General features: G+C 36.5%; 1 protein-coding gene across 2 annotated transcripts in view; it reads left to right on the forward strand.

The window, feature by feature from the left end:
* Positions 1–17,345, forward strand: part of LOC106883930 (cysteine-rich secretory protein 3-like) — a 71,128-nt gene that overhangs the window by 23,571 nt on the left and 30,212 nt on the right. For both annotated transcript variants that reach the window (XM_014935074.2, XM_052971652.1), the window contains exons 3-10: positions 3,499–3,574; positions 6,247–6,338; positions 7,263–7,353; positions 8,750–8,889; positions 10,277–10,365; positions 11,683–11,747; positions 13,501–13,602; positions 15,442–15,558. In XM_014935074.2, coding sequence (XP_014790560.1) covers positions 3,499–3,574; positions 6,247–6,338; positions 7,263–7,353; positions 8,750–8,889; positions 10,277–10,365; positions 11,683–11,747; positions 13,501–13,602; positions 15,442–15,558 — 772 coding nt within the window. The remainder of the gene's footprint in view (positions 1–3,498; positions 3,575–6,246; positions 6,339–7,262; positions 7,354–8,749; positions 8,890–10,276; positions 10,366–11,682; positions 11,748–13,500; positions 13,603–15,441; positions 15,559–17,345) is intronic.

The following is a 17,345-nucleotide window of genomic DNA, read 5'->3' on the forward strand; positions in this document are numbered from 1 at the left end:
CCTCCCCCCTCACCAGTCCTTTTGCTTACAGTGGAAATATAGAGTAAAAATAATAGAGGAAACAAAGATTACTAATAAGTATTTTGTTTGTTTGCTTGTTTTTGAAAATCAAAATTGCTTTATATGAGTTTTTCATGAAATCTGTGGGGCGATACATGTCATCTTTAGGCCACATGCCATTCTTCAAATAGATAAACTATTTGGAGCTAACGTAAGTGGTGAAAACTTTCGACGTAGGTACTATTCAGGTATCAACCTATTCACCTCAGCAATCCTCAGTAATCCTTTAGTATTCCGGAGACTCTCCATAAGTTCACTCAACCTGCTAGAAATAACGGCTAAAAATCGATCAAATTATATCCTACAATTCTTGGTGGTACTCACATTACCATGTCTAAGGAAAAACAAGATTTGTTTGAAGACGGTTTACTTGAAATTAAAGCAATTACAAACAATAGGTTAGGGGCTGGCAAAGAAAGGTCACGCTGTGTTGACTTTGTCTTGTTACACCACACGAAGTGCCACGGATGACCCGACAATACATTGAGGGCTATAAAAAGAGGCTCTTACGGAAAATATATTCTAAAATTATCAGGGATTCTTTTTATCTTTTATTGTTTAATTTTTTACTCGGTCCATGTTGGAGCACCGCCTTGAAGAATTTTAGTCGAACTTATTGATCCCAGTACTTATATTTCATAAAGCCTGATACTTATTCTATAGGTATCTTTTGCCGAACCACTAAGTTACGGGAACATAAGCATACCAACACCGGTTGTCAAGCGGTGGTGGGAAACAAATACAAGCACATATAGACAGACAGACACACACACGCACATATATATTGGGTATCCCATAAATAAGGCGGTTTTTTATACTTGTTTTATTTTTCAAAATTAAGATAAACGAAGTTCTTTTTTAATCTAAAATATACTCTCCTTCATTTTCTACAATGCTCTTCCATCTATCTGGTAGACTTGCAAGGCCTCTCTTCCAAAATTCATTTGTCCGTGATGAAAAATGCTTCTCCAGTACTGTTTTGACCTTGTCTACAGAATTCATATTTTTTCCGTCCAAATGATTTTGAAGACTGCAGAATAAATGATAATCAGATGAGGTAATGTCCGGTGAATATGGTGGGTGGCGCATCGTTTCCCATTCAAACTGCTCCAGCCTTTGGAATGTCATCCTCACTGTATGCGGCGGAGCATTATCCTGATGGAAGAACACCTTTAGTCTTGAAAGCAAAGATGGACGTTTTTTTTCTAGCGCTGACTTAAGCCGCTCAAGCTGCTCGCAGTATATCTCCTTTGTTATCGTTTGGTTTGGGTTTAAAAATTCAAATTGGACTAAACTTTTCATATCCCACCAAACAGATAACAGCACCTTACGTGGGTGAAGACCTTCTTTAACCTGGATTGCCGGTGTTTCTCCTTTCCCTACCTACTGTCTTCAGTGTTTGACATTTTTATAGAGAATCCTTTTCTCATCACCGGTCACTATTCGGTCCAAAACAGGTTCATTCGTGAGATGTGACAGCAAAGAAGAGCACACATTTACTCTTTGCGCGTGATTAGACTCGGAAAGTTTGTGAGGAACCTATTTACCCAATTTGATAACTTTTTCGATGGCACGCAGGTGTCGATGAATGATTGAATGACCAAATCCAAGCTTCTCTGCTAGTTCCTCAATAGTTACGATGGGATTTTGCTCCACCAGCTTTTGCACGACGTCCTCGTTGAGCTCTATAGATATTCCAGGACGAGGACCGTCTTCTAGGCTCGGAATTTCTGGAACTACTGTTGACACTGGCTTACACTTATGGTCCAATCCCCATATACTGCATAAATATTCCTCGCACTTTCCGTTGCGTTGTTGCCTTTATTGAACTCATAAAGCAAAATATGCCGAATATGCTCCTTTGCCACTTCCACTATAGCTTTGAAAAAATAACTGTTAAAATAGAACTACACTCTTCAAAACTTGCATTAAGAATAAGTAGAAGGTAAAATTGCTATCTGCTTATATAGCAAACTGACGCAGGTAGTTTATCCATTCCCCCTCCGCCTTTTAGTTCATGCAATTGAAAACGCCGCATTATTTATGAGATGACCCAACGCACACACACACACACACACACACACACACATATATATATATGACAGGCTTCTTTCCGTTTCCGTCTACCAAATCCACTCACAAGGCTTTTGTCGGCCCGAGAAAATAGCAGAAGACACCTGCCCAAGGTGCCTCACAGTGGGATTAAACCCGAAACCTTGTGGTTAGGAAACAAACTTCTGACTACACGGTCACGTCTGCAGCTTGACAAACATGATATTGATGTTTGGCACCATTTTGGTAAGTCATGGCTATCTGAGAAGTGCATAAAATTCGTCCTGGTCAGTGTCGCTCGGCCACTGTTCAGTTAACACAGCCTCTCAACTGTAAATGATTTATTTCTGTTAATATTTATTATTAGAACATACTGTTTTTTTTCTGTAGGCAGTGGGATACTGTATAAATGACTTGTTTTCTTCAGCTCATATTTATCTATGCATAAAGCAACGTCCATAATATCAGTGAGGAGTTTCACGAAGAAAAAGGACGTTAAAGAGTACGCCAACGGAAAATTTGTCAAAATTCCATCCTCATGGAGTAAACGAATTGCACCGTGGTTCAGTTTCAGCATAGGAAGCACAGCGTATTGGACTTTAATGTTTTCACCGTAATGTAGAGATTGTGTGATATGAGGGTAGAAAGGAAAGATGGAGGGAGAGAGAGAGAGAGAGAGAGAGAGAGAGAGAGAGAGAGAGAGAGAGAGAGAGAGAGAGAGAGAGAGAGAGAGAGAGAGAGAGAGAGTGAGAGAGAGAGAGAGAGAGAGAGAGTAGGACAGACAGACAGACAAACACACAGAAATAGAGAGGGAGGTATAATGAAGACAATAACAGAAACGATAGAAAACGTCTATTGTGGAGGACTATGTGAGACGGTATCAGTATAAACTTGCAATAAAAATTATGACTTTTCTAAAACATTATTCCAACAACGCCACAAATATGATGTTTCCGTTTCAATTTATCTCGGAAGATCTAAGTTCTAATGAAGTCAAGCCTATAAATGAAATTAGTATTAGTATAGTACTATCGTGTCATCGGATATTTGTAGTTTTGTATTTGCATGTGAAAATTCCTACTATATGCATTGTGCGTCTTTCTTAATTGTCTTCCTGAAGCTTGTTTTAATACAAAACCGACATTTGGTTTATAAAAAAAGCAAAACAGATACAGTAGCATCATGTGTTAGCATTATGTTAAAATAACTTACTATTACCATAAACCTATTAGCATTATCTCAACATGAATTTTTCAAGAAATAAACATATATCACATCTATTTTATATAATTCCGTATTTTTTCTTCTTTTTTTTTTTTTTTTGCTTATTTTAAACAAGTTATTGTGACACTTTAGTTTTAAAATGTTACTGTTTTCTAATTAAAGGACTGCCCTAAAATATACGGTGGAATAAAGGGTCATAGTGCTTGCGTTGAAAAATCTTCAGAAGTGCTCAACTCTGGTAAGATACACTTTTTGCTCCTTTCATTCAGTTTCATTTTGAGGTTGGCAGGTACAACAGCAGCAACAACAACATAGTGAATTACTATCAGTTCCAATCGTTACAATTTGCCGGTAAAATATTTTGTAATGTTTGTGCTCGGATTCGTATTGTGAAATTTGTTGGCGACTAACATAGATATATCTATTAATAAAATGTTAGTCTTTCACAGGAATCTTTCCTAAACGGATTATTACCTCTATGGCAACAACATCAAATGAACCATGTAGACTTAAGTGTTTTGTCTAGTGTTACAACAAAACCGAATATGCGGTCATGATTTGCAACGTCATACATACATAGAGAGTCCTTTGTCAATTATAAGAAAACTCATTTGTTACCTGTCTGTCTGTTACGTGGCTTTAATAGTAGAAAACAATTAGTTAGGAAATGACTATAAACAATTACTCCTTCACATAATCCAGTTCATTGTTTTGGTGCTATTTGTTTTCTATGTTTCACTGAAATGTGATTTTAGAGAACTGTCGTTGTAAGTCCGTAGATAGCAAATGAAATTCTCTCCATACTTAGTTTATTTTTCATCAGGATGTTATGGCTGCACTGCATTATCAGTTAACATATATTGACAACGCTTGAACGTTACTCTGATAGTATTTAAATAACTACAAAAAAGCCTTGGTAAATAATAATAATAGGCTTACACAACATATTGGTTTCGAATTTTGACACAAGGCCAGCAGTATCAGGGGGAGGGGATAAGTCAATTACATCGACCTCAGTGCTCAACTGGTACTTATTTTATCCACCAGGAAAGAATGAAACGCAAAGTCGACCCTGGCGGCATTTGAACCTAGACCGTAAAGACGGACGAAATGCCGTTAAGCATTTTGCCCGACGTGTTAACGATTCTGCCAGCTCGCCGCTTTAGGCATATACAAAATATTAATTGAATGAGGTGTTACAATTATTAAGTTCGATATGAAGTTACTTTCGAGCTTCGTACATTTAGTGCCAGATCATAAACGAGAATATCACACTCCTCGGATATTGTTCAAAGCACATGTATAGAAGTTGAATTGCCTTTCATTTATACACAAGAGTGGAATTAGACTCATGCAACACAAAGTAACGAAATATTCATTCAGAATACACTGTTCTTCTATATATAATTATATAATGCACTTGGTAAAACCAAATGTCTTTACTAGGGAATTAGGGTACGTGTGCGCAGTATTGTCTCCTCCTTCAATCAAAATGCCGTTATCCTATCGACTCGGTTTTCGGTTATTTACTACCATCGTGGTGGACTATTGTATGCGCTTGCGTTGGAGAAACACCCAGGACTCTGGCTTTACTGTAGTGCCGGTTCAGAGCAGGAGGGTCAAGGCTAAAAAGATATCAGATGCCGAATTTGCTGGCATAGTTCTGGTGGCAAACATAGTGAGGGAAGTAGAGGAGTTGATGCAAGAGATTGAGACTGTGTCGATGAGTGTGGGGCTGAAAATGAATGAAATTAAGACGAAGTATCTGGTAGAGAATATTAAGAAGCCAGACAAGATTATGAAAGTAGGCGGAAAGCCACTAGAGTTGGTTGAAGACTTCCTGTATCTGGGAGCAAAGATTGGGAACACAGAGGGTGATATAGTTGAGAAGTGTAAAGCTTTGGCGGCATGCCACAGTTTGAGATCTGTATGGAAGCCATACCTTCGTAAAGGGCTGAAGATGCGTCTCTTCGTTGCTACAGTGGAGTCTGTGCTGCTGTACGGGTCTGAGACTTGGACACTGACCAAGAAACTTGCTCAAATGGTGGATGGGTGCTACACGAGAATGCTGAGGATGGTTCTGAACATTAATCAGTATACACTAATGGTGAAGAACTCAGAGCTGTACGAGAGCCTCCCACTAGTTAGCTCGAAAATAACACAGAGAACACTGAGGTTAGCTGGACATGCTCACCGTCATTCTGAGTTGATACTGCACTCAGTGCTCCTGTGGGAGCCCTTACACGGACACATTTAAAGAGGGAGACCGAGGATGAAATATGTTGATGCTCTAAGGACAGACACTGGTCTCTGGGAGACACATGGCAGAGATGATGAAGGAGAGAAACCGCTGTAGAGAACTCGTCCATGGATCTTGGTAATTTTACCCACCCTGGACAGATAGACATATACTTATATAGTATATATGTATGTATGTTTATATATACACCCATACATTCTCACAAATGCACGCTGACACACACGAAAAATGCATTGACGTTGTCTTTCATATAGTTAACATAGTGAGCTAGCAGAACCATTAGTACAGCGGACAGAATACTTAGCGGTCTTTCGTCCGTCCTTACGTTCAGAGTTCAAGTTCCACCGAGGTTGACTTTGCCTTTCATCGTTCACAGGTCGATGAAATAAGTACCGGTCAAGTATTGGGGTCGAGCTAATCGACTTCCCCTCCCCTCAAAAATTGCTGGGCTTGAGGCAAAATTTAAAACCAAAATTTAAAACCGTTATTTCTACATAAAGTAATAAATAAAATGATGAAATGTAAGCATTCCTGATTGAGTTGCTAATTCTGATGTCGGAAATAATAGCAACATATGCATGTGAGGGGATGAAAATTCGTGTCTCTATACGCTAAGAGCTTCAATGAATGTTTCCTTTTTTTTATTCAAGGAGTGAGCGAAAGTGATAAAGAGAAAATTCTTAAACTGCACAACTATTATCGAGAAAATGTCGATCCTCCTGCTTGTAATATGATAAAACAGGTAAGTTGTGCTAACTTTAATTTATTCGCGCGTGCAATTAGGACACGTTAAATAATTATTATTTTACAAAGACCTTTGTGACCGCTCTTCTCCATAAGATTATCAGCCTTCGGGTTTGTTTACAAATTTATATATATACTAGACAGTAAATATCTATACAATAAATTTGACTGAAATTGAAGGGCGGGTTATATGGGTGAAAGGGATGCGTACAGAGCCATGAAAACAGTGATGTCGTGTTCGATCCTCACTGGTTCGGCCCATCATTTTCCAGTCATTTGTTTATATTGTGTCGCTCTTATTAGAGTCTATACTATAATAATTTATAATTGTATAATAATATATCATTATTATAAATATAATAATTCATATATACTATATCTATATAGATAGATATACTATAGATAGATATGCATGCATACATATATGCATTATACGTACGTACGTACATACATACATACACATTTAGATTGACAAACGAGAAATTGAGCCCTCACTACATATGACAGAGTTTAGTATATTTGTATAAAATACATTATTCAAAATAAAATTACTTGAATTTTTGTTCAATGCGTACGTCCAAATATCATTACGTGAACAAAGGCATTCTGTGAAATTCTGAGAGAGTGGCTTAGCGTAAGTTCTGGGCGTCATGTCTTGTAGCCGAAATGGCTGCCTTAAACGTAATATACCTTCAACTACAACAAATACACGTACCTAAAATGGCCGCTTTGTGTGGTCCGAACGTCCTACGCTACGCTACAGTGTGAACAGCTAAGAAATTAAACCTCAACTTATTTTAGATGTATATACTAGGTATTCTCTTATTCTTTTGTTAAGGAGCTGTAACAAATGAACAAATAAACGTGTGTGTGCATACATGCATGTTCATATGTATATTCAATTCAATTTCTATCATTTCAGTACTGGGATGATGACTTGGCATTTGTGGCACAGAAATGGGCCGATAATTGTGACTTTAATCACGACAAGGGAAAACAAAGGAGAATACCAGGTAAACATGTTTATTTTGCTACATTTCAATTCACTAACTAACATTTACAACCAAGATAAGCTGCCAACTGAACTGGATGTTGGAAGGACCATAACTGATACTGTCAAAAAAAAAAAAATCAAGAAGACGGATAAAGTTATCAGACAAAAAAGATCTAACAGCAGAACATTTCCTCACTGAAGATTTGGCCAGGCATTAAAAGTGTGCTACTAAAACTAATTGTGAATATCATAGGCAAGCACACAAGAAAATACCAAAATTGATTTGATGAAAATGATGGTCGGATCTGCATACTGATAGATGCAAGAAACAAAGCCCATCAAGACCTCATAAATTCTAGAATCACTCGCTTAAGAACTGAAACTTACAAGGATAACTGTGCAGCTCTGAAAAAAAAACACCATCAAACTGGTGGGAGCAAAAGGCAGAAGAACTGCAAACTAACTCAAATTTAAGCGACATGAACTGTTTTTAGAGACTGAAGAAAGTATGGGGATCTTAGAATCAACAGACCAACATAACTTCAGTCAATGGAAAGAGATTTCTGGTTGAATGCTCAGAAATTATCTGACTTTGGGTTGAGCACTTTAACATGCTGCTCAACGTCACCTCAGTCGTTTCTCAAAGTACAATTAGTAGGCTCCGGAATATCCCAACTGAATAGAAGAGGAACCTGACCACGCAGAATTTCACAGGACTCTAAATTCACAGGACTCTAAAGATGTTAAAACGCCTGGAGTAAATCACTTCTCTGGAGAGTTATCAAAACATGCTGGTGAATGAATAAAACACCATCTCCAGAAATTAAAGACTAAAATATGATTAAAAAAAAAGATGAGATCCTGCAAGAGTGGAAGGATGGTAATCTAGTCACCGTTTTTATGAAACGAGATAGGATTAGCTATGGGAGGAATTTTTCTACTTTCAGTTACAAGAAAGGTGTTTGCTAGAATGCTCCTGAAAAGACTTAACATCTACATTAACTTAGAAATCCTCCCTGAAACTCAATGAGGATTCAGAGGTGGATGAAGTACTATTGGAATTATTTTTACAATTTTCCAAATTCAAGAGAAATGCATGGAACAGAATATGCCAAAGTATGACACAGTGAACAGACAGGAATTATGGCAGGTCTTGAGTCATTATAGGTTATCTTGAGAAGTTCGTTAGGCTTCTGAAGGGTTTCTATTAGAGTATAAATGCTAGGTTAAGCATGAGCAAACAACTCTCTGACCCATACAAAATTACGTATTCACTCAGTTGTCATGAAATGGAAACGTACCAGTAATATATTGAAGTAAATTTATTAGATCACAATATATTTCGTTAGGATTGACAAAGCAAACTGTGGCTTCAGTTAAAGTAAAGTGTATTATTATTTTTTTTCTATTATTAGGAAAATTTTCTGTTGGACAGAACTTGGCACAGGGACACACCGATTGGGAAGCTGCAATTAAAGGGTGGCACAGTGAAGTGAAAGATTTCAAGTATGGTGTAAACACCCAAAATACGAATGCTGTCGGACATTACACTCAGGTAAGATAAATTATGTATGTATGTATGTATGTAAATATACATATGTGTTTGTAAATATGCATATATGTATGTGTATGCACATGAATATGTATGCATGTATGTATATATATATATATATATATATATATATATATATATATATATATATGTATAGAGAAAGAGAGAGGGGAGAGAGAGAGGGGGAGAGAGAGAGAGGGAGAGAGAGAGGGAGAGAGAGAGAGAGAAAGAGATAAACATACACATATCTACACACGTGCACACATTGTTATTTTATTCAGAAATTTTTTTAAAATACTAAATATTGTGATATTCTTTGGTTTTGTTTAACGAAACATAACAGTATACTCGCTGATTTGTGAAACTTTCTGCACTAATCATATTATATTATGAGGACTACTACTACTACTACTACTGCCGCTGCTGTTGCTGCTGCTGCTACTGCTACTACTACTACTACTACTACTACTACTACTACTACTACTACTACTACCAATTTTTTTCGCATTTTAAAATTTATTATCATTGTTGATGTTATTGTTAGTGTCAATATAGTATTTCGCCCGTCGCTACCTTCTGAGTTCAAATTCGTCTGAAGTCGACTTTACCTTTCATCCTTTCGGAGGTCGATAAATTAAGTAGCAGTTGTGTACTGGGGTCGATCTAATCGACTGGCCCCCTCTCCCACCAAATTTCAGGACTTGTGCCTATAGTAGAAAGGATTGTTAGCGTCAATATTATTGAGATGTTTACTAAGAAGTTTATCATAATATGATTTAAAAGTTGATATTTAGGTCAGAAACAATGATTAAAAGAATGTTTAAGTGCATCTTTCGGCTATCTATTTCTTCCATCACATAAAAATTTTCCAGTGGTGCCAGGGTCGGTACCGCCCACTTTGAGAAGCACTGGCCTATATCTTATCTAGTTGAAGGTCATTGAATTGACTGCAACTCACTAAACCAGTGCTTTACAAAATGGGTGGTAAACTCACTCAGGAAGTAGTGGAAAACTTTATCTGCGACTAACGACAAAGTAGGAAAGTGATAGATGCATCTAAACAGTTCTTTCAGTTTTTGTCTCCTAATTAAATATCAACTTTTTTAATGAATTTAATTATATTTTGTAAGGCTGCTTGCTAGCCACAGTCACAGCTTTTGGAACTTCTACTGTTTAACAACTATTGCTTTTTGCCTCTCAGTAGCATCATTATTGGGAAATGGGAAAGGAAAAAAAGAAGTCTGAAATATAGTAGCAGGATACTTAGCATATTTTAGATTAGCGGAAGCAATATATACCAGGTCATCAACAATATTTGTAATATTTTCTTTTCTATTTACCTTTTACCGTTATGATGTATCTAATATTGTCGCAATCTCTAAATTTACAGGTAGTTTGGGCAACTACAACAAGAATAGGCTGTGGCTATGCCAAATGTTCAAACATTAGGACGTTTTACGTATGCAATTATGGTCCAGCGTAAGTTGACTTCTATATTAATAAATGCTAATTTACTATTGTTAACTATAACTCTGATTAGCACGCTATTTAGCTGATTAATAAATAGATGGAGGTACCTATATATGTGTACCTTAGCACATGGCTGTTTATTTGCTTTATGACTATTTATTATTGTTTTCTCTTCTCTCGACTCCTAATCTATTAATGTTCTATGAAGTAAGGTAAATAAACATATTCCATGAATTTCCACTAGACAGTAATTATTTCCATATTTAATAAAATGACACTCTAATAAAATGTTTAAACCTTTAGCGTTCAGATTAATGTCAAATGATATTCTTATTTATTCTCATTGTTTCAAATTGATCATAGCTTTGAGATGTCAATACTGTGATTATTTTTTAAATGACATTGTAGGGTAGGTTTGAGAGGCTAGACTTGATTGGCTTGAGCATAAAACGGTAGAATATTTTGGCCGGATATGGCCAGTTTAAATGCTAAAGGGTCAATTAGTAAGTTACTGATTATGCCATGCTGATGATTTCCAAAATGAATGAAATAGTACTATGCATGATTACAAAAGATTGTAAAATTTCCAAATTAAGTAAAAACAAAAATTTAATATGTAGATTCTATGCATTTTTTTCCTTATAATTTAGTTCAAGATTTTAAACCCTACTTCGTATTATGGCGAAATGATTATCTCCTTTGTAATAGTGACCACATGTGCTTTATATTCTTTCCTTAAAAGCTTCAGTCACTTTTTTGCTGACTAGCCCCAATATATTCATATATATTACATTACAATGTATAAAATTGACATTTACTTTTTATGTTTAAAAAATATAGAAAAATAATATAGCTGATTTATAACTTACTCGGAGGATTTCACTGCATATGAAAAATATTGAGAAACTCTTGCTACAGACGTGGGAAGTAGTCATAAAACGTTCATGGTCCTTTTTCTTACATTCAAATTCGTTCTGCAACCACCAAACAATTCGTGGTTCGACTTGTGTCTCATCTAGATGGATCTAGATAAAATGATCATTATAAGATCGGGATCAGGCTACGTCATTGTTAAGGTTCGTGATATCAGTACTAAAGTCACGTGACACCAGCGCTAATTTTAAGACATGTGGCATCAGTGCTAATTTCAAGACAAATGGTATCAGTGTTAAAGTTAAGTGACGCTAAATCAATTAAAGTTATTTGATATCAGTGATTTTAAGTAAATAATTTAATATCTAATCTTGTTTCTTATAAAATTTCAGTATAAACCAGACGTCACGTCAAAAGAATATTTATAATTATATTAACTGATATTTCTTCCAGAGGTAATTTCGCAGGTAAAATTGGGGAACCATATCAAAAATGTAGCAAGAAGGCTAAACTGATTGGTGAGATTCTTATAAATAACTATTTTCATTATATATTTTCAGTGTGATAGATTGAGGTTGCGAGCTGTCAGAATCGTTAGCGTGCCGGAAAAAATGTTCAGCAGCATTTCATCCGTCTTTATTTTCTGAGTTCAAATTCCATAGAGGTCGTTTTCTCCTTTCATCATTTTGCGGTCGATAAAATAAGTACATAAGTACCAGTTGAGCACTGAGGTTGATGTAATCGACTTAGCTCGTCCCTAAAATTACTGGCTTTGCACTAAAATTTGAAACTATTAATTGTTGTAGATTGACAGAATCGTTAGTGTCGGACAAAATGCATTGCATTATTTATTTCGGCTCGGTACGTTCTAGGTTCAAATACCAACCGTGTTAACTTTTTCTGGAGTCGTTCAGTTCAACTAAATAAAAATATACGCCAGTCGGTAGGCTGTCGCAATTCTGGACGACATTCCGTGGAGTTTCTTTATTTTTGTCCTAGATAAAAATAACACCACTAATATAAGAAACACTTAATTATTATCCTCGTTATCATCATCATTTAACTATCGACTTCTATGACTGACATAACTTGGATGATTTGACAAAATCTAATGAGTTGTAAAGCTGTGTCATGTTCCAATATCTATATGTATTTTAGTGTGGTTTCTACAGCTTGATGCCAACTGATTTACTGAAAGTACTGGGTGCTTTTTCGTGTCAGCAGCACTACTGAAGACTGCTTTATAATTTGCAAGGTTAAGGGCCTAAAGTGGCCCCTATAATTGAAGGACAATAGTAAAGAGAGTAAGCGATAATTCTAGTTGAAGTGATAAGAGGATGGGTGTATGGCAGGGAAAGAGAGAAGGGATTAATATGGTGTTATTGAGAAAAAGACGGGAATAGAATTGAAAGATGGCAAAAACAAATTCGGTATTACTCCTTCATTACTGGTGGCGAATGGCAAAATATTTAGTTACATTCTTTTGTATTCTAAATTGCTTTTCAACCTTCAAAATCTGATAAAAATGTACTTACATTATATGAAGTCGAGCTAATGAGCTATACTTTTCCCCACTGATATATTACATGATTACTCCTTCATTAAACATTTTCTAATTAGGTATAGGTAATTGTGAATCGCTCTGAAGATATTCATGAGGTGAAGTAATTTAATGAGAGCTACAAATTAAGCTAATCGTCCATATTTATTTGCTTATTGAAGCCCATTAAGGTGGCGAGCTGGCAGAATCGTTAGCACGCCGGAAAAATGCTCAGAAGCATTTCGTTCATCTTTATGTTCTGAGTTCAAATTCCACCGAGGTCATTTTCACCTTTCATCCTTTTGCAGTCGATAAAATAAGCTCTAAAAGCTTTTAAAACCATAGACCATAGGGCTAAAGCAGCAAGAGAAAACTCTACCTGAAAAGAGAGGATGGTCACGACAAGAATACTCTTCAGAGAACACAGGTATTAAACATCAATATAAACGTGAAGCTTGTTAATAATGTTATTTAACCTCCTGTCTGCTCCGATGTATAACCAAAGTGTTCCAGCCATCAACATCCCATCCTATTTGTAGATAATATAGGACTGCATTATCCAAAGTGTCCTTCCTATTTTAAGAATGCAATGTTTTGCTTGTTGCTGCTATTTGTAGCATATCGGGTTACTACATAGAGGTTCTGTCATTGACTCCAGTATAGATTGTCTTTTTTAAATCTTTATTGTCAAAAAATATTAACTGAAACTCACATTTAATATATAATTTCAGATTGTAAATCGAATGTCTGCTACAACGGAGGTGTACTAGACAGAAAGACTTGTGAGTGTGCATGCCCGAAAAAAGAGAACATAAAGGGGCCGAAATGTTCATGTAAGTTTTCAAACAATTTTTATGACAAATTATTACATGTTACTTGATATGGGCTAGTTATGTTGCTCTGTCTATGTTACCGATATTAATACGTCAGTGAAGATTCTTGATCGAATGGTTTGGGTTTAGGCTAATGATCGTAAGGTAGACAATTCGATTCTTGTACCAAGCAGCTTGTTGTGTCCTTAAGCAAGGTACTTCATGTTGCTCCATCAACTCAGCTGAAAGTGAGTACCAACTGAGTGCTGCTGCAGCTCTCTGTCCCTCTAGATGTCACAACCTGGTTATTTAACAGGGCTAAAGGTAAGTTGAAGGATCAGTAAGGGTACTATGTTTGCTAGTGACTATATAGGTACTTAAAACAACTGGCGAAATTATAGTACTTGCTACCAGGTCATACTCATTTGTGAGTGACGGCTTAGCTTCAACCACTATGTCGATCATTCCCCACCAAAATACTTCAATTAAAACAATAACATCAGGAAATTGTATTTCCCCTACACATCCACCATTACACAATTAATTTTCTAGTATTTTGTTAAATATTTTATTATTTTGATGGCAAAGATTGCAGGAGTCATGGAAATCCACCTGCTTTTAATTCTATAATAGTCATGTGAACGATCTTTCGTCTCTTTGGGCCGATGGTTTCCTATCAGCTCGCACTATTGCAGCCTGAACAGATGGAGTTCCCGCTAATCCTCGCTCTATCAACTCTGGTGTACATCTAGGGTTAGTTTGTCCCACACGCTCCCCACGCTCTTCCTCCCATATATCATTGACTTTCAGCAACGCATACGCCGCTTCCTAAACTTCTACAACCAAACGTATTCTGCATACAATCTAGAAGCTTCACACGAAATTGCCACTGGTTCCATGAACAAAGATCTCATAAGTATTTCCCAATGAGGTCATGCTAGTGCTGTCTTCCTCAACAGAATAAAGAAACACTCACAACCCATATAAAACAAAAGTATTATCCCATTTCACCCTTACCTAAACTTGAACAGTACACTACTAGAACTGTGAGGATCGTTACAAATGATAGATCCCACCTGTATAGAAGATCTTACCTGATGACTGCGCAAACCTAACCTGAAGGACATCGCATCATAGAGATTACATTCCATTTTAGAGGCAGAAATACTTCAACTACTAACAACTTTTGGCCATCTACAAATCTCAGGTAAGATCTACGATGGAATACTTCTACCAAATCTGGGATGATGCTTCTAATCACACAAATCCCCTTCACTACATCCAAAGAAAGGCCACTTAACCGATTGGATCGAAGTCACTCACAGACATTCTCCAGGGATAAGGCAGTTGGAATGTCTAGCGGCATTTGTTACGACGCTCTGGGTGCAAATCCTACTGCGGTCGAATTTGCTTTTCATCTTTTCGGGGTGGGATTCCATAGAAAGAGAAACAATTCAGAGAACTGAATAAAGAAAGTTGAATCCCACAGTTTAATGGTCTTCACTAATCATCGTATAAAAAGAAACCCGGTTTTGTTAACCATTTGTCAGTACTAGGAGCAATAGTAACAGGATGATTCAGAGGGCAATATATAGACTTTATGCTAAATGTTGTTCACATTAGTCAATATGAAAATATAAGTATTTGGGGTCACTCGCTCACTGAATTGTAGACTTCCTATGTCAACAACGTTATAGATGTTAGATATGTGAAATGTAAGCCGATGATTTAGAATATTTCCTATTGACTTGAGAGACCTTCTGAATTTTGTTTGTATACATGGAAAAAAAAGTCCTTTGTGCAACATTATTTCAATATGCATTGCCTTCTGTTAACTTCTTTCTGATTTATTCCTTTCAGTGAATTGTTCACTAGCAAAAGATACTGGTGCCACGTGTGAGTCTTCAGTTGCGAGTGATTGTGACGCCTATGCCAATATACCAGATGAATGTCCCTGGAAATGTGGTATCTGCCCATGTAAGTACAAGAGATTATGTTGCCATTTATTCTTTAGATGTTATCCGCTTATTATAGTTCGAAATATAAAGCAACATAACTAAAAATTTCATTAATAAAATCCACTCTAAACGGAATTTTCTGAAAAGGTTCTGTTTGTTTTAAAATTCTACAAAATAAATAGGTTTTTAATCCTGATATTAGAATAATATCAGCATATTTCTCCTCACAAACAACTAGTAAATGCTGAAAGTGTTGCAATAGTTATTATAGCTGTAATTATAAATTAAAAAAGATTCTTAATTAGAATTCTTTATTAAACTCCAGTTGTCTGCTTCATCAAATATTTCCCTAAATAATGACATGATATATATTTTTTCAAAAGAAAAAGAAAAACAAATTTGCAAAATCTTACAAGACAATATAATTTCTGTCCAAATACAAGAAATATTTACTGAATTCAAACGTATTTCATATCAAATAATTACTTATTCACGAATATTATCTTCTAATTTGGGAAAAATCGGTAGAGTGATGGCAGCATATTTCATAATATTTTAGATACATCCTACTCCGTTCTAAATTCTAATTTTTCCATTAGGAACATGGACTGCCATTCATTTCGAGACAATTAAGTAACACGTAAATAACAATAACACGCAGAATCAATGAAATTAACTTTGTTGTCCACTCTTGAATTTCAAAGTGAGGGTTGGCAACAAGGATGACATCTGACCGTGGAGAACTTACCTAATGGATCCAGTCTGATCTATACAAACATAGAAAAATGAACTTACGATGACGGCGGTGGTGGCAACGGTGGTGGTGGTGGTGGTGGTAGTGACAGCAATGAATATTGTGAAAAGAAAGACGAGGAGAATCAGGATGAGGAGAAGAAGGATGTGAGGAGGGGGAAGAAGGGGAAGAGAAGGAAGAGGAAATGTTTAAGCATCAACATAAATATATAATTGCTTACTAATTAATATCACAGAATAAAAAGTACCATGCAAAATTTTGCAGTTACTTGGTTGGTTCGCTGATTTCTGCAATCACACTTTACAACATGAAGAAAGAGAGAAAGAGAGAGAGAGAGAGAGAGAGAGAGAGAGAGAGAGACGGGGACAGGCAAAATACAGCGACAGAGGGAGATGGAGAGAAGAAAGATGAAAAGAAGGGACACAGAAGGAGAGTGAGAGTGAGAGTGTGAGTGGGGGATAAAATGGACATACTGAGAGAGTTAATATAACAGGTGCAGAACGAGCATCTTATAACTTTGCGAAAAATACCCATTTAGATTTTCGGTGGAGTAGATTGTGATTAGGTTGATAAAAATATAGAAAATAATAATATTTATGGAAAATAAAAAGGTGTGGGTGTGTGATAAGAAGCTTGCTTCCAAACCACATGGCTCCGGGTTCAGTCCCACTGCGTGGCGCCTGGGGCAAGTGTCTTCTACTTTAGGCCCGAACCGAGCAAAGCATTATGACTGGATTCATTTGACGGAAACTGGAAGAAGTCCATCGTGTGTGTATGTGTGTGTGTGTGTGTGTGTGTGTGTGTGTTTGTCACTTACCACTGCTTGACAACCGGTGTTGGGGTGTTTAACTCGCCGTAACATAGCGGTTCGGCAAAAGACACCGATAGAATAAAGTATCAGTCTTAAAAAAAGTAAGTACTGGGGTCGATTCATACGACTAAAACTCCTGGATCTTTCTGATTTGGCGGACACCATTTGTTTTCTAACAAAACACTTTCAAACTTGGGACACTGGTAGAATGTGTCATATAAAACATCTTTCACTCTTAGTG

The sequence above is a fragment of the Octopus bimaculoides genome, chromosome 11 (assembly GCF_001194135.2).
Source record: "Octopus bimaculoides isolate UCB-OBI-ISO-001 chromosome 11, ASM119413v2, whole genome shotgun sequence".
In the NCBI taxonomy this organism is placed as follows: Eukaryota; Metazoa; Mollusca; class Cephalopoda; order Octopoda; family Octopodidae; genus Octopus; species Octopus bimaculoides.